This window comes from Ictidomys tridecemlineatus, chromosome 8 (genome assembly GCF_052094955.1).
Source record: "Ictidomys tridecemlineatus isolate mIctTri1 chromosome 8, mIctTri1.hap1, whole genome shotgun sequence".
Taxonomy (NCBI): Eukaryota; Metazoa; Chordata; class Mammalia; order Rodentia; family Sciuridae; genus Ictidomys; species Ictidomys tridecemlineatus.
The window spans coordinates 2,683,194-2,703,615 of NC_135484.1; the positions used below are offsets into that span (position 1 = coordinate 2,683,194).

The window sequence follows — 20,422 nt, forward strand, 5'->3', positions numbered from 1 at the left end:
CAGCGACTGTTACTCGGAGTGAATATCTGTAGATAGTCCTTAATAAAACGTAACTCCGTGTTGTTGAGTTGGTTTCTCTGTGTGGGATGTTCATTATTTCAACTTCTCCCTTTGGAAGGATATCATTTTACTAAAATAGTATTTCAGCCCCTCTACGCATCATTGAAGGTTCCCTTGAAGGTAAGACTTTAGTGAAAGGCCGGCCTTCTCAGAAGTGAGTTGGTGATGGTTGAAAAGCACGTGCATGCTCATGACCATGGACTGCAGCGGCTTCCTCCCAGAACCACTCTAACCACCCAACACCCTCCCCCACTCTGCTCTGCTGTCCCCACAGGACGTTGTGTCCCGGATGCTCCACGTGGACCCACAGCAGCGCCTGACAGCAGTGCAAGTACTAAAACACCCGTGGATTGTCAACAGAGAGTTCCTGTCCCAGAACCAGCTGAGCAGACAGGACGTGCACCTGGTGAAGGTACCAGCCAGCAGTGGGGACACACAGTGAGCACGGGAAACCTAGAACAGGTCTGACACCTCAAGGTTCATTTGAGGAGACCAAAGTGCGCCAGAGAGTCACCAGTTGCAGGCACAAACAGATGTCCTTGGGTCCTGTCATCTCTTTCAACACACATATGCAGTCACATGCAGGGCTCAGGTTTGCATGAGAATGTCTGCAGGTGGGGGGTGGCAGGTGCCATGGCTGTAGGGCCCCAAGTTCAAGAGCCCTCAATTCTAGACCGGAGGCCTGCAGAGGTCCCCATCAGCAGCTGACACTGGGAGCAGAGTCATCTCTCAGGCAACCCTGTTTCTGGACATTTCTAAGAAATGTGCACACAGAACCCGCCCTGCAGGACTTGCTCTGTCCCATGTGGAGTGATCCATTCTGGGTCCATCCCGGTGAATCAGAGCTGACCTCGCATCGTCCGTGCCTGTGCACACAGCTCCAGAGTGAAAACTTGAGCTCGACGCACCCCGGCACTGGCTGGAGATGTGTTCCTGGAGACCCACAGGCCCCAGCACAGGCCTGGCCTCCCTGTGAGAGTGAGGGGATCATGTGACCTCCTCCTGGGGCTCCACATGATCCTGAATACCCCAGGCACGAGCAGCACATGAGGCTGGCGTGGGATGGTGGCAGGGTGCAGTGGAAATAAAGCACATGGTGTAGCCACTGCCCATGGGCGCTTCAGGAGCTCCCTGCCCGGTTCTCCAGCAGCCCTGGAGTGAGGTCCCATCGCCCACCTTGCCCAGGGGCATGCACGTCTCCGGCTCCAGTGCAGGAGCAGCTAGGCACGTGCTCAGCCCCGCCCTCCCCTCCTCTTGCAGGGTGCCATGGCAGCCACCTACTTTGCTCTGAACAGGACACCTCAGGCACCGCGGCTGGAGCCTGTGCTTTCCTCCAGCCTGGCCCAACGCAGGGGCATGAAGAGACTCACATCCACCAGGTTGTAGCGGCCATGGCCAGACGCTGCCCTGCCTCCTGCCCAGCATCCTCTCAGGCTCGCAGACGCTGCCACAGGGCCCCACTTGTGGCACCTCGAGGGACCACACATCCAACACGAAGGCAGAGCTGGCCTTCGCTGTTTCTGTGTTTCCTTTTTGCCCAGAAAGGGTCCTGACCTGGTGACTTCTCTGAGCCACACCACAGCAACCTTGCCACCTGCTCTCCTTCAATTCTGAGCGAAACCAAATGAGTGCACATCACCTCACATGGCCACGTTGGAGCCAGGTCCCCTGGGTCTCGGGGGCTTTTCACGCCATGGCTTGTGTTTATAGGGAGACACCCTCTCCAGCCTTGAAGCCAGAGATGGCTCCGATCCCCTCCATAGGCATCCCTCATTACAGAGGAGGACCACAGTGTGGTCCACCACTGCCTGGGTTAGCACTGGGGCCTCCAGGTTAGATACTTGGTCCCTGCAAAGCTGTCCAAAGAACTGTCCCTTATGCCCTCCGACACCTGAGTAAGGTGCAGGGTGGACTCCTGCCTCCATCACCGCGTCGATCAGGCAGAGAGCCCACCCAGGAGTCAGGAAGCAGGTCTCTGCTCCCAGACCCCCAGTTCACCAGTGCAGAGAGGACCCCCCACAGGAACAAGCAGGGCGGAGCTCCTGGCACCCCCACAGAGGCTCTGAGCATGCTCCCTCCCCTGGCCTCTGGTCCAGGGAGCCCCTCTGGAGGGTACAGCTCTGCTCTGCCAGACACCGTAGCCCCCCACATGCCCACCCAAGGTGGAGGTCCACTGTGTGCACTCTCCAGAGAACGGCAGTTTGAGGAGTGGGCTCTTCTGCCTCCCCAGCCCTCCTCAGGCCTTTGGAGAGGACGGACAGACGAGGCCCACCCAAAGGCAGAGGGCCTTGTCTCCACCAGGAGGGGGCACTGAGTGGGGCTGTGGTCTTGTGCTGTTTTGTGTTCCCGTTACATAGATCTGTTTTTAAATCGACAGTTCAGTGACGTCAGTGTCCCTGGTGTGGTGTGTGCCCTGGAGGGCCCTTGGCCCAGGGTGGGCCCAGCTACGCACCCTTGTGGAATAAAACCAAATGAGAAGCTTCCTGGAGGCCGGCCCAGGCCCAGCCTCCAGGAGTGACTCCTGTGGTCCCCGAGCTCCAGTAGGGATGCTGGGACACCCCCCACAGGCTCCACGGACTCTCCATCTTTCTCTTTCCTCCGTCTCATTCACCCTAGGGCCCAGCTCCCCGCTCCCCAACAGAGTGCTGCGTTCTGGAGAACACTCCTAGCTTGGTCTAATTGTTTTCAGGCCTTAAAATATAAACTTGTTCCACAAGCTTTATTCCATGAGGCTTTTTACTTTGTTTAGAGAACCCTGAGAGGTGGGGTTCAGCTTGCATACCTGCTCCCGCAGTGCTGCTGGGCGCTGCACGTGTTTTCTCAGTGCAGAACGCTTTTCCCCAAGGCTAAACTGATGTCCGAATGGCTGTGGGCTTTGGCTTGGGATAATCTCACTTCTTGTCAGAAACCTAGGGAAAAGGGGTGGCCCCAGTCACAGTTCACCCTGGAAATGAGCAAAGACCCTTGAATCTTGCCTGCTCCATGGGCACAAGCAGCCCACAGCCGTTGGCCTGGATGGCTGGGTTCCAAGGAGAAGAGGATGGGCAAGTGGTGAGACGCATCCCAGAGGCGGCGGGCCTGCGTGGGCTCCCATGGCCTGCGCCCTCTTCTCCAGCAGTGCCTGTTTCTATGCCTTACGCTCTAGACCACAGGGATGCCAAGGGACAAGGAGGCGGCACACCAAACTCTGCTTGACATGAGTCGCCCTGCGTGCCAGAGGATGTCCGCTCAGCCCTGCCGAGTCTGTAAAACGCCCGACCTTCCCACCCCCACCCAGAACAAAATGACACCCGACGTCCTTCCGCAGAAAGCCCAAAGAAGTTGTGGGGACCACCTTCAACTCAACTTGAAAGGGTGGTTTCGGAGCAGCAGGGGTGTGTGATGCCGGTGTCCCTGGACCTGCCACTAGATGAGAGGCCCCGGATACGTTGCAGAAATGACACAGGCTCCCAGGAGGTTCGGTAGCCCTTCCTGCCCATGCAGAGCACGTGATCCCTCTGAACAGCGCACACCACAGAATCTGCCAAGAGCAACCCAGCCCACACCCAGGCCTCCTTCCCCAGGCTGAGCGGTCCTTCAGGCCACCCTCCAGGGCCCATCCGACAGTCCTCATTTGAGAGGAGCCTGGTATACACACCCAGAGTCAGCGTGGAAGACCAAGGAATCGCTCATCCCAAGGCCAGGCCTGCAGGGACTTTGCACTACACTGGAAGTTTGGAAGCCTGGTCAGCTTTGTAAGGGACGATGGCCTCATGTCAACCAGCACTGCTTACAGTTGGCATCGCTTCTGAGGATGCGCACGGGATCTTTGCCTAGCGCTTTTCGCTCTCCGTTCCATTTCGGACTTGCTTTGTTGCCCCTCACCTTTCTGAGAGTCATCAGCGTGCTAGAACAGAAGAGGACGCTGCAGGTCCCCAGGTGTGGGGGATAGTGGAGGGGACTCCATGCAGCGTCCTGGTTGTCCTGTCGCTTCTCACCCAGCTCCTCCACCTCAGCACTTTGTTTACAAGCTCAGCAGTTATGTTTACAGATCGTTTCATGTCAGCGCTTTGTATTTGCGTTTGAGACGGCGGCCACTGTACAGGTATTTATTATGCTTTCCAGAATTTCAGATTAGATTTTTTTGAATAAACATGAGTTTTATGAAGTGTGTTATTTTTCTAGCACAGCAAGGGCCTCTGGACCTTCTGTGTGGTTACTGATAACAGTCCACAGACAGGCTCCTTCCTTCTCTGTCCCCTCCCACCGTGTCCACGCTGCTGCCTCAGTTGCCACCTCGCCACACCTTGTGGCAGTGGGCAGATCCCTGCCTCTCCAGATGGAGCCCCTGTGTGTGCATGTGTGTTGTGCACGTGTGCAGAGGAACAGTTCCTGAGTTCCTCAGTCCAGGGGCAGCGTGAGCTGTCTATGTGGGAGTGCGGACACGTGCATGTGTTCCTGCGTGTTTGTGTGTGCATTTGAGTGTCTGAAGCGTGCACTCCTGTGAGGAGTTCTGCTGTGTGTTGGGATGGGTGTGTCCATGGGAGACAGTCCACAGTTGTGTTATACAGCAAAATAGATGACCCAGGGTAGCTTCGGGGACAGTCCTCTTGTGTTCTGCCACCTGGCCTCGCAGGCCCATCCTTTCTAAAACAGGAGGAAAACACCTGCACTGTTGTCTGTGGCTCTTCTCTTCCTGCTTGGTGAATGCCCAATCGGCGCCTGTCAGCAGGAACACACAGGCCACATACCGCATGCCACACCAACACGCATGCGTCTGCGACATCCATGCTGCTACGTAAACGCCCATGTTCTAGGCTGCCCTAGCAGAGAGGGGCTCTTCCTGAACCCCACAGACTTTCCTAGAGACGGGAGCATTGGAAAGTCTGCAGGAACGTCAGAACAAACAAGAGATGCTCCGGAAATCTGCCACACCCCGGGGAGTGCTCGCAAAACACAGCCCAAAGATGTGTGAGCTGGAAATGTCCACCTTACTTTTCTATATGAATGATCTTCTGTTGTCACAGCGAATCCTCAATCCTGTGACACAGAACAACAAAATCCACTCTTTTCCAGTTTTGCGTGTCAGAAGTCCCAGGTGGGTCTCCCAGGGCTAAAGAAAGCTGGTTCCGCCTGGGGCCTGGGAGAAGCTGTTCTCTCGCCTCCAGCTTCTAGAGACCCCCGTGTTCCTGGCACCTCCTTAGACTCACTGGGGACAGGAGAACCCTTCCCACTTGATTTTTGTATAGACAAAATTTATTTATATATATATACAAAATTTATGCTTATTGCAAATAAGCAAATAAAAAAGAGAAAAAGAAAGTGGTGAGAAAAGCCCAACATAGAAGGCTAAGAATCGTGAGCGTCTTACAGTCTGCCCCCATGGCGGCGTGAGCCAGAACGCGCCCTAGCTGAAGATCAGCTCATCAGCCACCGGAATTCCCTCTGCCACACAGGGTCCCCTCTGTCACTTCCCTGACGTGTACTGGTTAGGTGCTGACGCAGGGCAGTGCCTCTCCACCTGCCGCAGTGCAGACGGTCCAGCGTGGGTCTGCTCCCAGCTTTACTCTGTCTTTGGTCAGCACTGGGAAGGTTCTGGACTTTGCCCTACTTACGAGGCCAGTTAGCGCTCTGGCCTCGAGGACCTGGATGAAGATCCAGAGCTCCTGGGCCAGACCACACAGCAACAGCAAGACCCCACAAGGTCACAGGCCCCTCGGCCCCATGACTGATAGGGTGATGGAGAAGGGGCAGGGCGGATTTGGCACACGTCGAATGCGTCACAGCTGGGGGCCCCAACGTAGGAGACCCCATCATTCAAGGGGGGCTGCACACAGACCTCCTGCCGTTGGCTCGGGAAAGGTGCTACTTTATCCCACAGGCAGGACGCGCCTGCCCTGTCCCTCACCTGGAGGAGAAGCCGCTCTGCACCCCACCGTCTGCTCTAGAGGTGTCCTCTGGAAGGTGGCAGAAAGCCTCCTGCGGAGATGCAAGAGACCCTGCAGATCTCCTTCCCCTGCAGTGAGTGGCACAGCTCTGCACTGTTGTCCCAATGCCAAAACGGGTGTGTGCCACCATCCACTGCGGCCTGGGAGAGGAAGGCGTGGCTGTGGCGGGCCATACCTTACCTCAAGGGTGTTTTATAGGACTTTTCCTTCTTGGCAGTGCTGGGGATCCAAGGCAGGACCGCGCACATTCAGTCCTGCGGAGGCACCCTCCCCTCATCCTGGCTCCCCCACCCTATCATCCCCGTCCCCAGGAGACTGTCAGGAGGAGCACTTGAGCCCTGGAGTTTGAGGCCAGCCCGGGCCACATAGCAAGACCCCATCTCAAGAAATAATTTTTAAAAAACCAATTTTAGTTTATGACATCTGCCATTTTGCTCTCGTGAGGAAAAACATCAGACAGACAGACAGCTAGCAGTGATCTTCAGTTGCTCTTCTTACCACCCCCAAGCTCGGGCCAGGAGGCCAGCATTCTAAGCAACAGCTCTGGCTTCACTGGGGTGTGACAGTACCGGGTCCCAGTCCAATTGCTCCCCAGGGAGCAGACCCTGACCTTAGCGCCCCATGTTCTGCTTCTGGACGCAGGATAGACAGTGGAGTTGGACACTTTGGCCAGGTGGAGATGTGACAAGACCCACAGGCTCCGCATTCTACTTCTTCCTTATTTAAAATGATGGACTTGGGAACCTCGAGTCGGTGTGAGTGTGCTTTCAGAGGAAAGCAGTTTTAAATGAATTATGATCGGAATCCGGCTCATCACTGAGTCTAAGACCCGTTGTTATAGCCCAAAATTTCATTTATAACATAAACCTTACCCTCGTTATAAAATGCTCCCACCAAAATCTAGAAAACCTCCAAGGAATTCCAAAACCACAAAGACCTCAATCAGAAAGAATTTTATATGAACAGTAGCCAAAGTCATCTCTAAACCCTACCCTCGAGGATAGGGATAAAATAGTGAAATCTGTCCTCACCATGCCCTGCCTGACTTTTTACACCAAAGGCAGCCAGAGGTCAGGGTACAGCGGGACTAAAGCAGCCCTGTGGTGGCACCCACCCCTCATCCCAGCCCCAAATCCCAGGGATTGCAAACCACCTTCTCTCAAAGACATGTGTAAAACACAAAGCTGACCATCTGGGTGGTGTCACCCGGCCCCGGAGTCAACCCTCTCATGCTAACCCTCTGCCATGGGGTGACAGGGTTCAGAACGGGATCCCCAAACATGGCCCCTTCGTCTTTAGGAAAACAGCAGGAGCAGAAGGTTCCCCTCACCTCCTCCCTATGGCCAGAGGAGAGGAGCGTCCTGCTCTGAAGACACAAGCCCCGCACATTTGCTCGCTCTCGCTCACCATCCCATGTCCCAGCTTGGGCTTCAGTCACAGTCCTGCACTTGATCCACCCTCCAGCAAACCCAAGGGTCAGGTTACTCAGGCTCAGGAGGGCGGGCAGGACACACCTGCTGCTCTGAAGCCAAGGTGGGGCACTTGCCTGACACCCACAGGCCCCTCCACCTGCCTGCAATAGCCCCCTCCCCAGGAGCTCGAAGCCAGCGCAGGCAACATGGTGAGACTCCACTCCAACAAGCAAGCGCTTCTTCCGGACTGGAGCATAGCTCTGCAGCAGAGCATTTGCCCAGCAGGCCTGAGGCCCGGTGCAGCCCGCACTGCAGAAACGAGAGCAGCACAGGCCCCTGTTTTTAGGTCTTTTTCTCCCAAGAGTTTCCACATCAAGTAAAATTTATTTTAAATAAATGTGTGTGCTTTTCTTTCCTTATTGTTGTTGGTTTTTTTGTTTGTTTTTTTCTTTTCCTTTCTTGGGGACAGGAGCTGGCACTGGGGATGTACCCCGGGGCCTGGCACACAAGAGACCAGCCCGTCTCGCTGAGCGGCATCTGCAGCCCATTTTGTATTTGAGACGAGGTCTCTCTAAAGTGCCCAGGCTGCGTCCTGCTGCCCGGCCTCCTGAGGAGCTGGGGTCACAGGTGAGCACCGTCCCACCCGCTACTCTTCTCATGTTAATTTGGCTTCCATCTCAGCAGCAAGTAACAGAAAAATAGGGTGTCCCAGGGTACGCCAGCATGCTCCCAGGTTCACATGGCTCTTCTGCTAGGAAAGGGACAGGAGGTGCCCTGCACCACACCTCCAGGGTCCCATGGAAGGTGACAAGAGTCAGACCTTTCAGCTATCATGCGTAGGGGTGACCCTGCAGTGGAGCCATATCTGGGCAGGTGGGAGGGGCACCATCGAGGACCCTGGAGTGAGGAACTGGCAGAGCTGTGGGCGGGACTGGGTGACAGGTAGCAGAGGTGCCCAGGGCTGAATGCTGACTGTCATTACCTCTGACCTGTCCAGGAACACGGTTCAGAGGAATTCTCCAGCTTTCACCTCGAGGCCTCGATGGAAGGAGAAACTGTCAGGGACTTGTGTGTGAGGGTCCGTCAGGGCCCATCTCCCTCCTCTGCGTGAGACCAGAGGGTTCTGGCCCTTCAGCATCACACCCTTGGCAAAGCTGTGAGCAGAATTGCCTTAGCCAGCACCGCGGCCACCGGGAGTCCCAGGGCTGCTTGGTAAACGCAGGGTCTCTGGGACATGCAGCAGCGTCAGCTGACGAGATTCAGGTATCAACAGGAGGACCAACTCTTCTCGGTCCAGCACTGCTTAGGTCTGCTTTTCATATCACTGTGACCAAAATACCTGAGAAGAACAATTTTAAAGGAAGAAAATTTGATTCGGGCTCATGGTTTCCGAGGTCTCAGTCCATACATGGCCGACTCCATTGCTCTGGGCCGGAGGCGAGGCAAATGTGGCAAAGGGTTTAGAGGAGGAAAGCAGCCAGGGCATGCCGTCAAGGAAGCAGCAGTGCCCCACTCACCAGCGACAAGATACCCGTTTCCCAAAGGCAAGGCCCGGGGCCCCACCTTCCCCAGCCACATGGCACCTGCCCATCCAGTCAGGTGGATCAATGCACTGATTGGGCTAAGGGCCTCCTACCCACCCTTCCCCTCCGTCTCACAGGAGCTGCTGGGGGACACGCACATGCAGACCACAGCAAGCCTCCCGGAGGTCAGACGGTACAGGAGCCCTGCAGTTCTTGTAACTTGACTCCTCTTTGCCACTCTGATTCTGGGCCATGTCCCCAGGCTGTGCTGAAGTCAGACACATGTCTTCAAAGGGACGAATCACCAAGAATCCCTGCCGGTTGTGGGGATCCTGAGCTTCACAATAGCACCCTCACTTTCCCAGAAGGCACTTTGCCACGCTGGGCATGTGCCCCGACATCACTCTGAAGTCTACAAAGCCAGGGTCCGAGTTCCACTTCAAGTGACCTCAGGCTTGTTCCCTGTGGCCCACAAAACATTCTTTCTGCAAAGTCACACCAAGCCTCTGAGTTCAGGGCATGCTGTGAAGTGAGAATTTCTGTATGTGAAGTGAGTGATTTTTCTCACCTTCAGTGATGTACTGTCCAGGAGCAGCCATCCCGTCCACAGCGGCAACATCCTTATCTCTTCTCCACCACTGGCATCTGCCAGTGCTCTGCCCTTGGCACCTACATGCTTGTGGGTCCAGGTCGAGTGCCAGAGCACCCCATGAGCTGCCAGCTCCCATCCAAGCAGCCATGAGACTGCCCCTGCCTGTTGGCCCAAAGGCAACCGATAATCAGCTCCCAGGTCTCCACATGGCCGGGAGAGGGCGTTGTCTACAGACGATTCAAAGTACCCGTTCTACAGCAGTTAGGGTTCTTTGGTTGCAAACAACAGAAGTAGCAGTCCAATTAAGCAAAAAAAGAATTTATTTCAAAGTCCTGTGGTTACTGTTGGGTACAGCTGCAAGCAGCAGCTCTGTGAAGCCTTGTGAAGTCTAGTCCCGGGGTGAGCACCATCGGGGGATGGTGCAGGCTGGGAAGGCTCAGGGCCTTCAGGGCCCAGCAGCCTCCAGCTCAGGTCCCACCACACCTGGGCGGGCCTCAGCCCCTTGGTTCTCTCTGCATTTGCATCTGGGAGAGAAAGAAGAAAGAGAAGGTAGCGAGGGGCTGTCCTTAGGAGGAGGTCTCCGAGTGTCCACAGGCATCGCCATGGCAGCCCCTGGATGCTGCGGGCCGTCTTTGCTCTGGCATCCGTGTGCCACAGGGGGAGAGGGGGACACCTGTGGGGCATCGGGCATTTTCTGCTAGACAGACCCTGGGGGACAATGGGCCATCAGATCAGGACGGAAAGCAGCTGGGACTGCCTTGGGCAGCAGCTCATCCCAGCCCCTCCCAGATCAAGCTTCTCCCAGTTTGTAAAAGGTGTTCAGATGTGGGCTGGGGCTCAGAGGTAGCGCGCTCACCTACCATGTGTGAGGCCCTGGGTCCGATCCTCAGCACCACATAAAAATAAAGATGCTGTGTCCACCTGTAACTAAAAAGTATATATTAAAAAACGCGTATTCAGATGTGATCACAGTCACACCAGGGCCACATAAAACAGCGGGAAAGTGGCTTCAAAGGACATCTTGGGTGGTGCCTCTGAAGGAGGAGGGATGAGAAAGTGGATGTGGGACACACTTTGTGAGGTCTAGTCCACATGCAGGAACAGACGTTTCTCAGCCTTCCCCGGGGAACTGCAGGCTAACGTAACCCATCCGAGCCCCTCACCCGTGTCCCCACTCTGCCTCTGCTATGGATGTGCGGTGTCCCCCAGAGCACGTGTGAGACAATGCAAGGTTCAGAGGAGACATGACCCAGTTACGGGAGCCTCAAACCAATCACTGAATTAACCCCTGATGGGATTGACTGCGTGGAAACTAAGTGGGAGGACATGCTGGAGGGGGTGGGCCCTGGGGCGCGGAGCTGGGGTGCGTATCTTGTACCTGGCAAGTGGAGTCTCTGCTTCCTGATCATCAGGTGAGCTGCTTCCCTCCACCACACTCTCCTGCCATGGTGTCCTGCTTCACCTCGAGCCCTGAGAAATGGAGCCGGCTGTCCAGGGATGAGACCTCTGAACCCATGGGCTCCCAAATAAACTCCTCCCCCTGCACCGTTGTTCTTCTCAGGTCTTTTGGTCACAGGAGAGAAGAAGAGCTGACTGAAGCAGCCTCCTCAGGCCTTGGCCGAGCTCCCTTTCTGCTCCTGTGGTCTCTGGGAAGCACAATTAGCAATTCAGGGTCACAACACCTCTGCCCACTCCCAAGTCCCTGCAGCTGTCGAAGCCCCAGGCTCATCATTGACTGGGATCTGGGCGGGCGTGGGGAAGGTCCTCTGCCCAGGGCGTCCCCAGCTGCCTTTCATCCTAGTCTGACTGTTGAGGCCAGGGATGGTTTCGCCCTTAGTTATCCTGGTCTGAGTAAATCTGCCTGTTTCCCTGCAGAGAGGTTCACTGGCCGGACTTCAGGGTAGAGGCCCAGACCACACTGAGGCCTCTAGGCCACTTCACCCCTCTGACATCTGGGCAGAACATCTCCACTCCTGCCTGGGGAAGGATGGTGAACTCGGGCCCCACCGCGTTTCCATTTCACCCCCTCTCCTAGTTATTTTAATAGTGGGACCTTTCAGCATGGACCCAGCTCCCGAGGCTGGAGAGTGGTATCTGAGTCAACTCAGGCTCCCTCAGACTCGCCCTCGCCTGGCCCAGAGTTCACCAGCGCAGGTGGGGCAGTGAAGAGGGGCATGCGAACTCCACTCCGCTGCCTCGTGGCCATTCGGATTCCCTACAGGGCTGGCTTGTCTTCAGGTGGGCGAAGTGGCCTTGCCGCTCATTGGTACCAGGTGGATCCCTTTTGCTTCTGAAAACAACCTGGGGCCCCACAGCAAGTTCAGCCTGCTTGCAGTTGTTACAAGATGCCACTAGAGGGAGACAAATGTACGTCCTTGCCAGCTCGGACCTGTGGGCAGGAAAGCCCTGGGCAGCCTCCACTCTCTGATCTCACTCTCAGAACAAGAATGGTGCCCAGCAGAGTCCTGGCAAGGACAGTCCAGCCAGGGTCCTGCCTCTGGCTCCTCTCCTCATGCAGCCTTGTGCAGAATGGCCAGTCCCAATTCTGAGAGAATAAGGAGTCTGTGATGGTCAATATCGGGAAAGCAGAAGTGACTCATAAATCCACACATCAGCCAGGCACATGGCCCCACCTGTAGTCTCAGGAGTTCAGGAGGCTGAGGCTGGAGGATCCAAAGTTCAAGGCCAGCCTGTCAATTTAGCAAGACCCTGTCTCAGAATAATAATTTAAAAAGGACTGTAGATGTAGCTCAGTGGTAGTCTCTGGATTCAATCTCCAGTGTCACAAATGATAATAGTTAATACATCCACACACCACAAACCTACACAGGTGGAAAACACCACGGTTGTTTGAGTTTATATGAACCCACCTATTACCACTGGCTACCCCACTACTGGAGAGATTTTAAGTGGCCTCGTTTAGGGGCACACAGGTGTTGTAAGTTCCTCTTCAGCAAGGTGTTATGTCACCAGAAACAAATGTAAAAGGCTCTTCTGTGTTTGTGCTTGTGACCAATGGCCCAGGTGACTCTAAGAGGAGATTCTCAGGCCGTGTGTCTGTCACGCAGCCCAGCACCTGTATTTTTAAAGCATCTGTGTGACTGCTAATCAGCTCTGCTAGAGAAGTGCCACCTAAGGCCACGTGCTGCTCTGAGTTCTAGGGCTTAATGAAGTGCGTCCCCACGCGGCCTCCCCAGCCTCCACCTGGCACTGCTGCACCTTGTCACGATGATTGTCACATGCCACTTGCCTCTCGCTGACTCCTTGACCCCCACCTTCCCCAGCCTCGGCCCCTGCGTGACTCCCAGTTCCCCAACTCGGCAGAGACCCTGAGGTCCAGAGCCCCTGACGGACCCCAACACGCCACGAGTGTCGAACCCTGACGTGCCTCCCAACAGGTCTTGTCAGCTGCCTTCTGTCCCCACCACCTCCTGCCTGACCCTGCCGCTGCAATACCTCCTGGGTGGTCCCCGCCGGCCACAGGTGTCCTGCCTGTCGTCCCCCCACGAGGCTCAAGTCGGCCACAGCTGGGCCGGCCTCGCTGACTGCAGCAGCTCTTGTCCTCCACGAGCAAGCCCAGGGCCTTGGTATGTCCCCTGGGCCCAGGACCTTGGTCGGTTTCAGTTGTCTTCTGAGGACGCTCCACCATCCACCCCGGCTCTAGCAGTCTACCGTCCGTGCGTCAGTCAGCAGCCACCGTCAGCTGTCTACATCTAAACCGCCCAAAATTAAAATTCAGATTTTCATGTCACGGTCACACAGCCACACTTAGAATGCTGGTAGACCAGCTGCAGAACTTTCAGAGAGCAGAAAATCGGGCCTGGAAGCGACAGGGTCAGAACCAACATCACCAAAGGCACCGCCCAGAAGCCCCGCACCACCCCGCACCGCCCGGCTCCCGCCTGCTCGCTGCTGCTGCCCTGCACGGAACTGAACTGTCGTCTCTTCTGCCCGTGCAGACGCTGGCACCCCCGATGTGGCTGCCCCTCACCTCCAGGCTTCCCTGCTCAGGGGAGCCCAGGCCACGGGGAAGCTGGTGCCAAGCAAGTCTGAGAGGTCAGAGTCCAACCTTCCAGTGTCTAGAGGAGGAAAAGCCCAGCGAGGTCCAGCCCCCTGCCCGCACCAACCTCCAAGGCCCTCCTACACAGCACAGCACCCATCTCACCAGGGAGAACACCGCCACCCCCCAGGGAAGGCCCAGCACCGTCCAGCCTCCTCTCAGCTCTGGGGACCTCACTCTTCTGGAATAGTTGAGGCCAACCACCAGAAAACCACGGGCGATGTGGATGGCTGACCACCACCACACACCCCAGGTTGTAGTGGGGACAGGGCCATGCAAACTGGTCACACTAAGACCAGGAAGAAAACCCGAGGGCTGCTGTGATGGGTTCAATCTCGTCCCTGCCTCATTCCAAAAATACTCTCCTGTGGCAGTGCTGAGCCAGGACCTTGGAACCTGAGAGATTTGGAGACGGAGTCTTTACTGAGGTCAAGTGGAGAGGAGATTGTTTGGGGGCAGGCCTTGGTCCTGCACAGCTAGTACCCTTATAAAGGAGGGAAACTGGACAAGGACACAGGTGACGCAGGGAGGTAAGGTGAAGAAGCTACCACCTGCAAGCCAAGCCTCAGGGAAGCCCGTCCTGCTGAATCCTTGCTCTTGGACTTCCAGCCTCCAGAGCTGGAAAAGAATGTGGTCTGCTGTTGAAGTCACATGTTTGTGGCACTTTATTAGGACAGCCCTAGAAGGTACAGAGGCTCCTGTAGTCCTCAACCCTAAGCAGATCCCAGAGCCCAATGCTATTTCTCACTGACCCATAGTGTCCCATGTTCCTTTCTCCGGTCCAGCACTTAGACTACTTGGGGACTATTAATCAGCTTCCGGTTACTATAACAAAATGCCTGAGATCATAGACTATAAAAGAGGAAAGGTTTGTTTTGGCTTATGGCCATGAAGGGCCCTGTTGTTTGGGCCTGTGGCAGCACAGTCCATGATGGTGGGTGGGTGTGACCAAGGAGGCTGCTCACCTCGGAGCTGGTACTACAAACACAGGAAGAGGAGGGCCAGGTCCCACAATCCCCCTTCAAGAGCATGCCTCCATTGACTAGAAGACCTCCCACCAGGCCCAACTCTTAAGGGTCCCACTGCCGCCCAGCAGCACCAGCTGGGAAGAAGGCTTTAGATGTGGGTCCCTGGAGGACGAGCCAGATCCAGCTGCAGGGCCGGCTGGGTCGAGGTGGTGTGGCTCTCTGTCTGCAGCTCCTGCTCTGGGCAGCCTCACGGGCGAGGCTTCACTGCTGTCCTCCATCATCATCTCACCACTGGGCGCGGGGCTCCCACCCAGCCCTGCATCGCAGCAGGAACCCAGAGGGCAGGTCATAAGCTTGGGGTGTGCACTGTGCAAAGCCCTCTGCCCTTCAGGTTTGCCTACCTGGTCAGAGAGGACCTCTACTTCCTGAGGCGTCACACGGTCCCCCGGTGCTTGGGGACCATTTCCACTTCCTGAGGCCCCGATGGGCTCGCCCAGCTCCTTGGCTGTCTGGATGGCCACACCTTTTGTAAACTGTCAGATTATTTGGGGTCCCACAACCAGGTTCCCAGAGTCTAACAGGACCCAGGAGAAATCTAGACAATATTTCTCAAAAAGGAACCAGTTATTTGCTGAAGAGGACATGGCTTTCTCGACACCCTGGAGCTGCCGGTGAGGGCCTCCGCCACGGCCATCCAGGTGGGTGCTTTGAGCACCTCTGTCACATAGGGAAGAGACCTGCTCCCAGCTCACTCTGCTCCTGTTCTCACTGCAGCACCAACGGATCCCTCACACCAATCTCCTCGCTGCCCTGAACACCTGGCTCCGGCTCTGCCAAGCCCACCCCTCCCAGCCTTGGAGTGTGGCTCACTTGGATCCCGCTGGCCTTCCCCAGGAAGCCCCTGGGTTTTCCTGTCCTGGGCAGCCCCACGCCACCCAAGCTCACCTGACTCCTTACTCTGCCTCCCTCTGGCATTAGCACGACACTGAAACAACATACTCCCTCTCTTTCGCCCAGTTTCTGCTGCGGGAACGTGAAGACAGCAGAACCCTGCCCAGCTGGGTTTACCTGACCCCAGAGCACCACCTGGGCACAGATAGGCACCCAGTGACCCTCACTGGGCAGAGGAAGAATGAATGATGGAGTGTGAGAGAGATGGAGCTCACAGACCAGGCGGCCGGCCACGCCAGATCTGAGCTAGTGTCGACAGTTAGAAAGAACCCCTTTCCTCCTGCTCACCCCTCAAAACAAGCCCCTGGGAAACTACTCCGGCACGAGGTGCTGGCAGTGCCTGAGAATAGAAATGCACTCAGCTTGGCAGGTGGAAGTCAGGGGGTAGATCCCCAGCTCTGGCCGTTCCTCTGTGATGGTGGAATAGCATCTTAGGTGATGTGACGTGAGGGTGACTTTTCCTCCTGAAGCTGTGGGGCTCAGGAGACACCAAGTGAAGGGGACAGTGCAGCCACACAGGCTCCTCTCCCTCTGTGTGATGTTGTAGTGCTCCTGGCTGCCAGCCAGGCAGCCTCCCCTTTGGGGACACAACCCAAGGACACCCAGTTTTGGCCCGGTGGACACAGCATTCACAGAGCTGCGTCTGTCTCATCTCGTTGGAGCAGAACAAGCAGGGGCAACAGGACAGCACTCACCAAATATTAGCTTCCAGATATGTTGTGGGAGCACATTCCGGCAGTCCACGTGGAAGTGTGCCCCAGGGCAAGCAAACAGGCTTGACCCACACTTTAACCCCTTCTCTGCGAGAGATTTCTGAAGAGGCAGGCTGCGACATTCTGCACTGAGTGCCCCTGACGGACTCGTGTGACGGTACTGTGCCACCAGGCACTCGATTCAGCCAGCCGTGGCCACTGCCCATCTAGCCTTCCCCTTTCTCACACTCAGGTCACTGGTGAGGGTAGCCTCCCTGTCTTTAATCACACTCAGAAAACAGCCCAGCCAAGGCTAGGCCAAGCCCTCAGAGCTCAAGCTGCAGCCCCCTGGCTTCCTGCTAAGGACAGTGACGAGCTAGCAGCTGTTAGGTAAAACCCAGCAAGAAGAAGGTGACACGGTTGGCGTGACCTAGAAGAAACTGAATGGAGTGTCCGAGGAAGCTAGAACCTGGCTTGCCTGTAGGAAAGCAGGCTGGGGGCTGCAACTCACGACAGAGGAAGTCCCTGTCCTGACAGTCCCACCCAGCCAGTGTGTATACACAATGAACGCAAGCTCAAAGACTGCTCTTTTTTTCTCCAAGACTGTTTTAAATTTTTTTCAATTATCAGTGCATTGTAGTTAGACCAAATAGTGGATTCCTTTTAAGACTTTAAAATTGTGGTTACAAATTTTGTGTTCCGTTTACCACCGTAACCATTTTTAAGTTTGCAGTTCAGTAGCGTGGAGTACATTCACATTGTTGTGCAATAGCTCTCTAGCGCTTTCTCATCTTGCAAACTGTAACTCCCTTCAAGCGCTCCCCTCCCCCAGTCCTGGGCAGCCACCTTTCTATTTTCTGTCCCTGTAGTTTTGAGTGCACCCACTCTAGAAGCATCCTTTAGGCCAGCCAGTCGGAGGCACCTAAGCAGCTGCCCTGGATGAAGACCTGAGGTGAAGGAAGTAGCTGGATGAGCCACACAGCAGGTGCGCCACAGGCTTCCAAGAGTGGGACTGGCGGCCAGTTCACAGCCTCTCAAATGCCACCCATGGCAGGCACCCTGAACCTTCCAGAAGGCCAGCTGGCGGTGAGAAAATGAAATTCTATCACAAGAGGTGACCCAGCTTCGCTGCCCCAAACCCAAACTTGATGGCCCCTTGTTGCTTCTGCCACCACAGGACATGTGTGAAAGCATTTGTATCCCACCTCGGAAGCAGACACTGCAAAGAGTGGCGGGAAGTTTGTGCAGAGTCTAGCGTGTGTGCAAACTCTAAGATCGCCATCAGCCAGGGACTCAGCCTGTGGGAAGATGCGGGGACATGGGCGGTGCTTGTGGAGAGCCTTGTGAAAGAGCGCTATGGAAATGCGCTCTAACTGCAGCTCTAGAATGTCTCGAATATTCAGGAATATAATAAAAGAGGCTGGCACAGGGACATGAAAGACCTAACCTGGAGCTGAGAGCTATGGTCTGAGACTCCTCTCTGGCCCCAGGGATGTCTTGGAAATTGTGATGGTTTAGGTGTGAGGTGTCCCCCAAGCTGATGTGTGAGGCAAAGTGGGGCTTTTCAGAGGTGAAATGATTGGATTGCTAGAGGTGCGACCTAATCAGTGGATGATGAACTGGTGACTGAAGACCAGGTGGGGTGTGGTGGAGGAGATGGGCCACCGGAATGCCTCTGGGGGTTATATTGTGTCCCTGGTGGGCAGAGCTCTTTCTCTACTTCCTGGCTGTCCTGTCCTGAGCTGCCTCCTTGGCCAGACTCTCCAGCCAGATGTTCTGCCTGTCCAGGGCTCAGAGCCATGGTGGGCCGACCACCGACTGAACCTCTGAAACCATGAACTAAAAGAAACTTATCCTCCTTTAATTTTTCTTGTCTTTTGGTCATAGCACCACCAAAAGCTAATTAAAACAAATTTCAGAATACATTTCACAGTGATGATTTCACATATTTTCCTAATGCAAAAATGTAGGTTCAATTGTAGAAAACAGCATTATGCAGATTAGCCACAAAAACTACCCCCCAAATCGGAGTTGCTCTTCAATTTATGCAATAACCTTTGATGCTGGTATCAATACAACTGAGCTGAAACAAGACTAAGTGAAATTATTTAACATGAAGTGAGAGTTTTGAAATGGAAAAGTGTTTGCTTCAAAGTAAACCAATTCTCCTAGAAAAAGATGAACTTGTTTTGTCAAGATGAATGCAAATGTTAAAGGAAAATGATTGCTTGCTTCTCAATTTAGTTTTTGAAAACTTCTTAGTACATTTGGAACAAAGTGGGTTTGTGAATATATTTTTAAGACTATAAATTTCATGAAATTCAAATACATGATAAAAATTAAGCATCTGAATAGAAATGGATTATATGTGTAAGAACACACCAGATTCTGAAAACTTCTGAAAGAGGAAAACATTTCAATAATAATTTTCACATTGATTACATGTTGGAAAATATTCTGAACATATCGTTACTGCTGTTTTACTGGTGACGAGTCCTTGCTTCCCCGAATGCTGAAGCACAACACCAGAGAAGCACGAGGAGGCAAGAGTAGAGGGGACAGTGGGAGCTTTATTAAAGGACAGCAGAAAAGACTTCTCCCCGAGGAAGAAGGGGACCGAAGGCTGAAAGGCTGAATCCGTGGAAGGCAAGATCTTCCCTTTTTTATAGCTAAGGTCTTCTTTTAGTTTTGAAAGGGTAAAGTTTCTAAGCTGGAAGGCTTGAATTAAAATGTAAAAGATTAGGTATTATTGAGTTCCTCTGTTACACCCAGATTCCTGAGATAGTTAAGACAACACCCTACTAGCCATTTAGCCTAGGGCCCTGTGCAGTTTGTCACAGGGCCCGAAACAATCAGTTTGAATGTGTACCCCGCTTAGGAATGACCAATCACCCCCGCCCGACCTGTTCCCGCCAATGAATTTGCCAATCACGTCTCAGAGTTGTTCAATTTCCCCGCGCCTCAAGATGATTTGTTCTGATGTATGCAAAGCCTCCCACCCTCTCCAAAAAGTGTACTTAAGCTCTGCTTGACCTTTGCTCGCGGCTCTGGGCTGCTCTCCCTCCTTGAGTGAGCACAGAGTCCCAGTGCGCTGGAATGGATCCCCAATAAATATCCCCTTTTGCCAATTGCATGGAGTCAGTCTCTTGGGTGGTCTCTCCCTCCAACGTTTCGCCAGACCCTTACGTTTTCCTACATTCTTATCCTTTGTTTCCCTTTATCCTGCAGTGATAGGATGCAGGTGGGAGGCCCAAAGGTGGGAGATAGGTGGGCTGAAGGAGTGATCTGGGCAGGAAGGACCTGGGCCGTTTTGGATTAGCACCTCCCTGTTTGCTGAGAGCTGCTGCTTTAACAGTTCCTTAGGGTGGATCCCAAGCCCTGGGGACATTAACATTTCAATTTCCCCAAGTGCTGCTCTGCTTTTCTGGACTCCATTCTCAATAATGGCCACCATTTTGTTTATCTTACTTGACATTAGACCTGATTTACCTAACTACATGTCTTTAAATCGGCTTCAATATCAGTTTAAATAAAATGTGTTAGTAAAATTAATTCCACTGCCACTGGGTTTTTGTTGTTGTTTTTAATTTTAGTGCAGCCACTGGGTGGTGTGATGGAACCCAGGGCTTCCTGCAGGCCTAACACATGTTCAACAACTGGGCTACACTCCCAGGCCCCCTTTTTACCTTTTATATATGACTACTAAACACTTACAGCTTTAATATGATTCTGTGTGATGGTTTGGATGTGATATGTCCCCCAAAAGCTCATATCTGAGACAATGCAAGAAGGTTCAGAGGACAAATTACTGGGTTGTGAATGTCTTAACCCAATCAGTGAATTAAACCCCTGATAGGTGAAAGAAGATGCGACCGAGACAAATCACCGGAGAAGTTCCACTTTATTACAAAAGGCTGTGGGCTTATATGGATCTAAGGAGAGGTGGCAGGGCTTAGGTAAATGACGGGTCACCCGTTTATTGGTAAGTTCTTCCAGATGTCAGTTCCGGAGCCCACGAGATCAGTTCTTATTGGGGCTAAGGTTTCCCGCCGGCAGGAGTGTGCATTGGCACCGGCGGGAAACCTTAGCGGGAAAGGGAGAGGCAGGAAGAGAAGCTCCTCTGGAGCCATGTTGGGGTGTGGCTGCCGTTATACCTTTTCCCAACAATAGGGATTAACTGGGTGGAAACTGAAGTGGTGGGTTGGCTGGAGGAGGTGGGAACTGGGGCGTGGCACAT

The 20,422-nt window shown here is 54.3% G+C and overlaps 1 protein-coding gene and 1 long non-coding RNA gene across 7 annotated transcripts in view; one reads left to right on the top strand and one right to left on the bottom strand.

Annotated features, from left to right (window-relative positions):
• Positions 1–4,207, top strand: part of Rps6ka2 (ribosomal protein S6 kinase A2) — a 290,124-nt gene extending 285,917 nt beyond the window's left edge. For all 6 annotated transcript variants that reach the window (XM_040283560.2, XM_040283561.2, XM_040283564.2 and 3 more), the window contains 2 exons: positions 335–472; positions 1,321–4,207. In XM_040283560.2, coding sequence (XP_040139494.1) covers positions 335–472; positions 1,321–1,446 — 264 coding nt within the window. In that variant the 3' untranslated portion in view covers positions 1,447–4,207. The remainder of the gene's footprint in view (positions 1–334; positions 473–1,320) is intronic.
• Positions 4,208–9,816: 5,609 nt separating this feature from the next.
• On the bottom strand, positions 9,817–16,098 carry LOC144365952 (uncharacterized). Its single transcript, XR_013424686.1, has 3 exons — positions 10,893–16,098; positions 10,375–10,441; positions 9,817–10,038 (listed from the first exon to the last, which is right to left on the bottom strand). It is a non-coding gene; the product is annotated as an uncharacterized LOC144365952 (long non-coding RNA).
• Between the last annotated feature and the right edge of the window lie 4,324 nt (positions 16,099–20,422).